The sequence below is a fragment of the Nelumbo nucifera genome, chromosome 2, assembly GCF_055504915.1.
Source record: "Nelumbo nucifera cultivar China Antique chromosome 2, China Antique-T2T, whole genome shotgun sequence".
Classification (NCBI taxonomy): domain Eukaryota; kingdom Viridiplantae; phylum Streptophyta; class Magnoliopsida; order Proteales; family Nelumbonaceae; genus Nelumbo; species Nelumbo nucifera.
In genome coordinates, this window is record NC_142650.1 from 113,318,212 (window position 1) to 113,328,649 (window position 10,438).

Here is a 10,438-nt window from a genome sequence, read left to right on the forward strand (position 1 = left end):
AGATCGGCTCGCTCATAAACTATCAAGCTCAAGCTTGACTCAATCCGAACTAGAGACTTGAGCTCGAACTCGGCTCAAGTTAAAAGCTCATAAGTTCGAGCTCAGCTTGACTTGAGCTTGGTTGCCTTTAATTGCAGGTCTCCCTCAACTGCTTTAGTGTCGAGTCGAGGTCTCCTTAGCAACCAATATGTCGAGCCAAGGTCTCCCTCAATTGCCAAGGTGTCGAGCTGAGGTCTTCTTCAACTATCGAGGTGTCGAGCCGAGGTCTCCCTGAGTAGTGAGGTGCCGAGCCGAGGTGACACCCTATGTACATATATACTCGATTAGGTTCGGAAAACTCACGGGCCGACCTTTATTAAAATCGAGCTATGCTCGATTAGCAAATAAGCCTATATATTAGGCTCGAGTTCGGCTTGAAGCTTGATTTAGACTGAGCTGAACCGAGCTTGAATAGCTTGGCTCGTGGACACCCCTACCCACCATGGTGCATGTTGGAACGTGTTAAAAAAGTATTTTGTTGTGAATAGATCCCAACTCATTGGCTACAGGAGTCCTCTCTTATATTTTAGTATTGATTGCTAATTTCACACAGCCCTCCTCTTTATCCGGGCTTACAACCAGTTATGTAAGACAAATTCATGCCAATAGAGTTGTGTTATGTAATACCCTAAAAAAATGAAAAATCTATAACTACAGATCTTATTAGATCTTTTCAATTTCCATGTTAAAAATTCTTCTAAACTTGTTCAAAAACGAAGGGTAGTATAATTGCCACTACATTTGATTGTACGTACTATCAAGGTTTTCAACCCGTCGTTGACCCGATTAGTTAAACTGTTCGAATTGTCACTTGGTCAAGAATTCGGTTTAAGTAAAACTCGGAGAATGTCAAAAAACCATTGTCTTAGTCAAAAACCGTTTGACCCAATTGGTTGGACCATTGACCCATTTGACCCGGTGCTCGAGTCGCAAGTTGCATACTATGTATGCAAACTTCAAGAGGCCATAATTTTGCACTCGAATGTCCGATTGAGGTGATTTTTTTTTTTTTCATTTTAGGTAAATTTTCGAGACCTATGCTTCCCAAGGGGCCATAGGCACCTTGCCCCGTTATTTTTTCCAAAACACCCCTTTTTTGGCCTCAAATTGCAATTTTTAATAATTTTTTACAAATAAAAAATTCAAAACAGAATTAAAAAACATAAATTAAATATAAAATATTTCATATATTACATGTAAAGCATAATTATATATTATTTATTAATAAAATACATGTTTATATATACCTACACACACACATATATATATATATATATAAATTTTCATGACTGACATGGAACGGTTTGGTCAAACCAGTGACCCACGACCCAGAGACAAAAAAACGGTTCAGTCCCCGGGTTGGTTTTTAAAACACTGCATACTATTCTACCACTTCGGGAACTTTGTTCTTCTTGGGTAGTTTTAAGCTGTCTGCAATCAGAAATGGAATCGATTTCTACATCCCCTTTGGATATGCATGCAGGATGCAGCTCTCCCCACGAGAATCCTGCCAGATCTTGGTCTGCACATTTTTTTTAGATAAGCATTTTAAGAGATCATAGTCTCACCATTAAGTAATTATATGGCTCTAAAGGAGGTGAATGGATTCCATATCGAGCTACAAGTCTACAACTGACATCACTCTTCTGTGTTTCTTCAGATGAATCATGAAATTCAAAAGAAAAAGCTCGTTCAGAAACAAAGCCAAAATGGCTTTTGATGGTAACAACATGGGTTTCCACAGTTATGGTCGTTAATTATGTTGACTTGGTAACCTGTCTCAAGTCCCAGTGAGTGCACCATGATATTGGAAGTTGGAACCCACTCAACCATAAAATTGCCCAATAGCTACCAAATCAGGCCCCTTCAGTTGATAATTAACTATACAAATGATCTGAAATTACATCATCCAAGACCATGACATCTACAAGATGACAGCTCAATGGTGATCAAAGAAATGGATATTTCAGTTGGATACATCATGGCTCTTGAAGAAAGCCTTTCTCCTCCAAGTAAGATACCACTTGTCCTGCCATGACCAATGGAGTGGGACAAATTCCATCTTTCTGCTGTATTTCTATCTGGGGAAGAAAAACCATCAGATTCATCAGGTCAGAATATGGTAATAGAGACAGCTAACATAACAGTCACAGTAGATAAAGCATCAAATTACGTATGGGTCAAAGACTTTTCCATAAGCAATAAAATATTTGAGGACAAGTGCTAGTAGACATCTTCTGCATTAACCATTTACTGTAACATTTATTGTATTTTTACTCTAGAATTCCTTTAGAAGAAAATCAGAAAAGTTGAAGTTCTTTTTCATCATGTTCCCTTGTGAAATGAAGGATGCTTAGCAGCTATACAACTCATATATCATCTTCCTGCATTCAGATATTGTGGTTCTTTAAATGGTTGTCAAACAATCAAGTGACACCTGTATGCCGACATACTCATTAAATGTGGCATATTTCAAATGAAACTGGTCCAATGTGCATCTCAGAATACTATATCACTACCTGACACCTTGGCATTCAGAGAAACAAATGTTTTGAATACATGGGCTCAAACCATGGCATAGTTCCTGAAAATGGATCTATTGTAATGAACTGAAAATATATATCCACATGGTTGCATTCAAGATATACATATATCCACATGCATGCTGCATCTGCAGGTGGTTGTACATGCTGACACACATGTGCATGATCATGATGGAAAATGTATGAGAATTCCATTTATCACGCATAATTTAACAATGACAACATACCTCACAATTCAGGGGTGGTTCATATGGATCATCTATTCCAGTAAAACCTGCAATTTAATGTGATGGTTGGTTAGCGAAGCTCTACAACCTAGTCTAAGCACTGTTGAACACATTTTACAACATAAAAAGCATTATGGTCCACTTTGCGCTGGCCACTGACAAAAGAAGTTTTATCACTCACTTTTCATTAAAGATTCCACAGATTTAAAGTGCTGGTAATATCTGATAGCTGGCAGAGTGGGTGTTGGAGAGCAGATGACTTAGTTAAGTGGCAAACCACCACCATTCTAACCAAGCTTTGATGGTGGTTTGACCCAAAAATAGAGTACAGAAAAAAAAAAGGCAGCCCAGTGCACAAGGCTGGAGAGGGACAGATGTACACAGACTTATCCCTGCAGATATACAGAGAGGTTGTTTCCAAGATTTGAACCCTGGTCACCCAGGTTGCAATGGAGCAACCCAACTGTTTCACCAAGGCCCATCCTCAGTCTCTGTACTAGGACCAAAGATGGATATCACCTCTGAGGCAGAAAACAGAAGAAACTGAATCCCCCTCTCTTTAGTGGATAAAAATAATCTGGTTAGGACAAAAATGGAGTATTAGAAGCATTCTAATCTATTGCAATGAGATCTCAGAACTGTTCTTGTTGCTGACTTGTGATTCAAGAAGCTCTCAGTCCTATACTATAGGAATTTTGTTTTTATATTCCATAATCTTATTTATAGTTTTATGAAAAAAAAAGTAGGAGCCATTGCTTAGTGCAATGGTGAAATCTTGGGCTGAAAAACATGACAATGTAGGTTATTAAGGAGAGCATTTACCCTGTATTTCCTTTAAAAACCAACTTCTAATTCATGTTTCTTCTCCAAAGTTATTAAGTATCCCATCCCACCTCAAGAGTAAACATGTCAGTGAAGCTAAAAAGAAAAAAAAAAAGTGAGGTCATGTCAGTAAATGAAGCCAAAGTTTAGTTCAGGGAGCAAACCTTTAATCTTTCCTGCACGTGCAAGCTTGTAAAGGCCCTTTGCATCTCTTTGCTCACAAACTTCTAGAGGCATGTTCATATAAACCTGTGAAGTCAGAGATAATCAATGTCAAGCATCAAGTAATTTCCTTATCTAGGGACAATTACAGAAAGAATCATTTCACAAGACCCTTACCTCAATAAAACTTTCATCTGGCAATAGGGCACGGCAAGCATCTCGATCCCTTCTATATGGAGATATGAGACTAGCAATACATATCAAACCAGCATCTGCAAAGAGTTTTGCTACTTCCCCTGAAATCCAAGGAGTAGATAACTTAGGAATGTCAGAAGGATGCTAAAAATTTATTAAACAGGGGAAAAAGACTAGTCTTTGACTTTGTAGAAAATACAAAAGGAAAGGAAAAATCAAACAAAAACCACTTCATTTTTTGTAAAAGTTTACCTAAACAATAATAACAATCAATAGGGAGGCTACTGGATGTCTAAAAAGCCATTTTAGAAGCAGTTGAGCAAAGATTAAATATGAGGGCCTAGTTGGTACAAGGTTCCACTGGAGGAAGATTTTTGCAAAGATTTTATCACACCTTCTCTTATTGTAAGTGAAAATTTACAAGTACCTATATCTGTAATTTTCCTAAACTTTTTTTATATAAATAACTGCAACTGGAAAGTTCTTTACATAATAATACATCTGATAATATGACAAAGTAACTATACAGTCATCTTGGCAAGACAGGTTAGTTTGCCAAAAGTAGTGCTCCTGTATCTTGTTTCATAATTAATAATGCATATCTATACATTGAACTTATTTTGCAACATGCTCAATTTGGACTTAATATTCAAAATCACTCTGTTTGAAGCCAAACTTACCAACCCTACGTATATTTTCTGCACGATCTTCGGGTTTAAAACCAAGATCTTTGTTTAAGCCATGCCTAAGATTATCTCCATCAAGGATGTATGAAAGCTTTCCTCTAGTGTGCAACTCTCTTCCAACTGAGCATGCCAGCGTGCTTTTTCCTGAACAGTTTTAAATAAACAATTCAAAATATATGGGTTAACAAAATAATATATTGCATGCGTGGTGGTACTAAATTAACAACATAAAGTATTGCCTTCCTGTTTTGTTATGTTCCTTGTGCAGGTAGAAAGGGTACAATCTGCCTTGTTATAAATCAATTAAATACTATAATATATTGTCTCAAGCTGACAAGCATGAGAATGCAGGTTCAAGTCAGAGAGCAACCACTTTGTACAAAACAATAAGGTTAGGTCCATATGCAATCCACCCTCCCAGGATTCCAAATAGCTAGGACCAACAAAGGGTAATGGCATTTTTTTACCATAATACTTGAATGGTAAGAATACTTGAGTGGTAAGAAGCAAATACACATTGAACCCACATCCAGAAGAACAGAATTGAAGCACAAGAAAAAGCATTTTGAACTTGTTCTAATATCAACTTGATGGTCATGCTAGCCTCATACATAAATATTCATTGTAATTCATTGCAAATGCATGTTTGTTCCTTTCTAGAGGGTTTTTGAAAGAAAATTTTATTGCACTAGCCACTATCTATCATGCATCTCATGTAATAACACTAAAAAAATTCAACAATATCTTATGGACAACTACTGTTGTGGAACTACTTACCTCTTGTTGCAGTTTTTTTTTTTTCTTTTTCTTTTCTTATAAAAAATGTCTAATGCAACCGCTATAGAAAACATGAAATGTGGATGCCTACCAACAGTTGAAAAAATGCAGTATGATACATGGTAAGGAAAATTAATATGATCTTGGGCTTTATTGCAATAGGTTTTCCTTTAACCTTGGAACTTCCTAAATCCCAGCTCCATTGCTCCATTGATTTATCTTCTTCTTTTTCTTTTTTCTTTTTTTTCTTTTAAGAATGTTCTATGAATATTTTGTTGTCCTTATGACCATCAATAGGTCATATGCATACTAGATTCCTAAACTTGAAATCTTACTATTGAGACTCTCAAAACTATCATGCAATCCAAAAGTAAAGCTTCAGACTGTTAAACGCCACCACGTCTGCACCAGATAGGCATGTGCATTTATTAGCACTGAAATATTGTTTGGTTCGGTGTTTATCAATTAAACACTGAAAAACGTAAATGCCAGGGTTTTGGTGCACTCAGCCGTTTGGGGAAGCTTCAAAATTTTGCTTCCCCCAACTGCTCACTGTTTCTTGGAATGAAAGGCTTACCTGACGTTGATGTGGCATCTTACATGGAGGCATTAAGAAGTGATCCGGTGTGTCGGGGATCATGAATGCATTGCTTCTATGTTTTGTTCAATTAACTATATTCTAGCTTGGGGGCTAGAATTAAAGAGCCACAACCATCTACCTAGGAGAGCAGTATTTACCTGCCTAAAATTTCTCATTCCTAAACCCCCTGTCGAGACAGATTTGCATATGGAATCCCACTTAACCTGACGGATCTTTTGTTCACCATCCTTCCCACACCATAGGAACTTCCTTTCTAGCTTTTCCATCCTTTCAGCCACCTGTGTTGGGATTGGAAACAGAGATAAAAAATGGATGGGTAAATTTGCTAGGACACTTTTCAACAGAGTAATCTTAGCTCCCTTGGACAAATACCTGGACTTCCAACCCCCCAACTTCTTCTCTATCCTTTCAATCACCGGGTCCCAAATGGATTTGGAGTGACATTTTGCTCCAACTGGAAGACCCAGGAAACTGAAAGGGAGTTTTCCCACTTTACACCCAAGCTCCGCAGCAAGATCCTGGATGTTATTGACCTCCCCAACTGGGATAATTTCACTTTTCTGAAAATTCACCTGTAATCCAGAGATCACCTCGAACCAAATCAGAATCATCCGAAGATTACTTAACTGCTCCTTTTCTGCCTGAACAAAGAATAAAGTATCATCTGCATACTGTAGTAAAGGGACCACGATTCCTTCCTCTGCCACTCTAAAACCTTCCACACAGCCTTCAGCCGCAGCTCTTTTAGCTAATCTAGCTAAAGCCTCCACGACACAGATAAACAACAAGGGAGAGGGGGTCTCCTTGTTGAAGACCCCTCAAACTTCTATATATATTTTTTTATTATTTTCTATTCTAATGTAGGCCATATGTCAAGTAAAAGGGATTCCCCTTTATCAATAGCTTGAGCGGTTCCAGATTTTATAGGATAGATATGATCATTAAATGATGCGAGCCTTTAGATTTGATTTGCATGCAAGATGAACAGTTGGACCTCAATTTCAGCCATTATAGATGTGTATGGGAATTCTGGACCATTAGATCAACTTGATGGTGCTCCAACATAAAGAAAGAATGTCACACTGGACTGTTTATGGTGTTGTTTCTTGAAATATTCCACCAAACAACCAAAAAGGAAAAAATGTTTATTGTGCTTAGGTGGCAGATGCCTTTATGGGGTGTTACTAAAAATGCCCCACCAAACAGCCAAAACCAAGAACGTTTAAAGTGGTGTTTTTCAGATAAAGTGTTTATCTGAAAAGCGCCCATCCATAAACCAATGGAACCAAACACATAGTTGGTTTCTGAAGATTATTCAACAGAAATTAAGTCTTAATCTTGTAGTAGAGACCACTTGAAATGGTTTGGTCCATGAATTAGGACTGGAAATGGGGAGAAGTAAAGGAAATAGCCAAATAGGAAAGAATTGAATAATATTAAATAAATGATGAATAATAATAAATAAAAAGAGCATATATAGTTCTGTATTTGTTGATGACCCGTTGAATATCAATTCAATTGTCACAGTACAATAAATAACATAAACCATCAGGTTATATAGGATATAGTCTGAGACCACTTGAATACATCCAATCACACAGTTTAGTGACCAAACCTGATCCACTGAGGCCTGTAATCCATACAACACATCCTTTTTGCTGAAGAAGTTTCTGCCTTTCAAGTTTCCCAACTGGGCATTCATGCCAGAAAATATTTGCTGGTTTGCCCAATGTAGACATCAGAGGTTTTGGTTTTTCGTCCTTGCCCTATTCAAGCATAACTTGTTCAAATTCAACGGCAGAAAAAGGATAGAAAAAGAATCAACTTAGGAAACAAGATTCAAGAAGCGATGGCAACAGGAATAAATCATTGCCAACACCCAATAATCACACTGTGATCCTGTTTTTCAAAATGTTCCACAAAGAGCAGAAATTCCTGAAGATCATATGATCAAAAGCGTGCATCTGTTGAACTTTGGATTTTGAGGAGAGAGAGGGTCATGAATTGAAAAGAAAATAGTAAGATAAGGTGGGGATACTTGGGTAGTTTTAACATGCAAATGCTATGGATTTTGCAATTCCCATATGAGCAGTGACCTTCAGTAACCGGATTACCAAATGTCCATGTCCGGAAATTACTGATTAAACAAACATGTTCTTTTGCGTCCCCATTAGTCTAACACAAACTAGTAAACAAGAATGCGTTCATCTGAAAGGATAACATCAAGACAACAACAACCAGCAATGATGAATATGATATTTATTTAATTTGTCTTTATGCAGCCATTACAATAGAAGCATTCAAGTAAAACTACCCTTCCAAGTTCCAAAGATTACATGGGGTTGGGCAAAAACCCATAATGATCTTGATCCCAAGATCATGTTCACTGAACCTCAATGTTTTCAAGTGTTTGGTGATCAATAATGCATTTGTTCGTATAAAAGATACTGGTATTTTCTCATCTGCAGTCTAATGTACCATCATTAAAATCTCCAAAATTGCCTAATGCCCAGATACCCAAAAACCAATCTAGACCCAATTACTCAGATTCTAAGCTAAAACCTACTTGAATTCAGAAACTCAGATTGCAAAAAACGAAGAGAAAAATAAACAAAAAGAAAAAAAAAGAACATCAAATACCTGCGACGGAACAGTACAATCTTTGGTTTTCTCCTTGTCTTCCTCACTAACGACTAATAAGAGAGAGAGAGAGAGAGCTCAAAGCGATGTTTTAATGATTCAATCCCGAAAAAATCGACCGACCCAAACCGTATATTCAGGTGTCAGGCGGAAGGAAGGAACGGAAAGTCTGGTTCGTTTTGGTTTTGAATGAAGAGTGGACACATTTATTTGCAAAACGGTGGGTGCGCCATACGCACAGCATTCCCTCCTTCACGAGTAACAGAGAAACCGTTTCAGTTCACGTGGTGATTCTTTTGAGGAATGAGCTTCTTCCCCTCCGTGGCTCCGCACCGTTTTTGTATGAATAATAAATTAACAAAAGTTTAGTTAAAAGGACAAAAACACCCTTCCTATATTAATGGTCAATAATAGGCTCTAAGTAGGACACTTTCGTCCTTTCAGTGGAGACCAACGTCTCCATACATTCCGTGACGTTTGGTAGTCCCCTTTATAAATATTAAAATTAAATAATTACATAAATAAATGTACCATTGAGTCGGATGTCACCAACAGTGTGGCGTGTGAGTCATCTGTCACTCCTCTCCTAAGCAAAGTCTCCTTTTTATAAGTATTGCGATGTAATAAAGGATTTTATTAAGCAAAAGCTAAATAATAAAAGGGGTTATTTATTAAAATATCTTTTTTAATTTCATGGATTGATTAAAATCTATTCTATAATTAACATTTTACTAAAGCACCATTTATAATTTGTAATAGATTTAATCAATATTCTATAATATTCTATTAGATGATTAGTGGAAAATGATTTTATTTAAATAAATTCAATAAAAATAAAAATATTATTTTTGCCCTTAATAAGACATTGGCACCACTGTATTTGTTATATTTGGTCAATTTTGTTGAAAAAGTGTTAAGGGTATTTTTGGAATAAAAAATCATAGGCCTAATGGCAAAACAAACACTGTTTAATGAAAGGTTGATTAAATAAGGTCGTGTTTGGCAAGTCTTTCTGCACGGGCTTCGGGCTATTTAGAAACTCGGAATCCTGAATTCTGGGCTTTTCCCATTTGGCAATAGAAATATCTATTCGGGAAGAGCTCTAGCCCATAAAAGACGCCAAAAGCCCGAATTTGGGCTTTTTCAAGAAACTTCAAATGAAGCTTTACAGTCTTTTAGCACCCTGCCTTCTTTGAACGTGTGGTACGAAGCACACGCTTGGGAGAAAATGGGTTATCTTTCCACAAAAACTATTTGAAACATGGACCCCACATGTATGTGGGCCCTACATACATGTCCACACATGGACCCCACATGCATGGCCACCAATGGTATGTCGGGCCTACCTTGTAAAATGTACGTAGACCCCACATACATGTCAACACATGGACCCCACATGCATGTCCACCAATGGTATGTCAGACTCATCTTGTAAAATGTACGTGGTTCCCACAAACATGTCCACCAATGGTATGTGGGTCCCATGTGTTAAATGAAAGGTTTGTTGGCCCACACACAAGACATTCACATTACCAAATAGTCTTCTAGCTTTTATGGTCTTTTGTGAGATCTATATAAAATATTTTAATCAAATAATCTTTGGTCTTCCAAGATCTATTTGCAAAAGCTTACCCTATCTTTTAACCTTCAGATCTTGCAACAGATCTTTTGGAAAAGACTTGCCAAACAAGCACTAAATAAGTTGTAAAATATATGGGATGATTTAGTAAAATGAAAACTATAAGG

General features: G+C 37.1%; 1 protein-coding gene across 1 annotated transcript; it reads right to left on the minus strand.

Annotated features, from left to right (window-relative positions):
- Positions 1-1,690: 1,690 nt before the first annotated feature.
- On the minus strand, positions 1,691-8,876 carry LOC104611145 (adenylyl-sulfate kinase 3-like). The gene is made up of 7 exons (XM_010278076.3): positions 8,693-8,876; positions 7,668-7,818; positions 4,669-4,818; positions 3,971-4,089; positions 3,796-3,880; positions 2,810-2,856; positions 1,691-2,120 (listed from the first exon to the last, which is right to left on the minus strand). Exons 2-7 carry the CDS (start codon positions 7,789-7,791, stop codon positions 2,019-2,021), a joined length of 627 nt encoding a protein of 208 aa, XP_010276378.1. The 5' UTR covers positions 7,792-7,818; positions 8,693-8,876; the 3' UTR covers positions 1,691-2,018.
- Positions 8,877-10,438: the final 1,562 nt, after the last annotated feature.

Bases quoted from the DNA above. Each gene is read 5' to 3' on its own strand.
- LOC104611145 (XM_010278076.3), bottom strand. From the start codon at position 7,791: ATGTCTACATTGGGCAAACCAGCAAATATTTTCTGGCATGAATGCCCA. The intron at 4,090-4,668 runs GTAAGTTTGGCT...CTTGGATTTCAG, and splicing joins AGAAAATATACGTAGGGTTG to GGGAAGTAGCAAAACTCTTT. The intron at 2,121-2,809 runs GTATGTTGTCAT...TTTCTTCCCCAG, and splicing joins AACCACCCCTGAATTGTGAG to ATAGAAATACAGCAGAAAGA.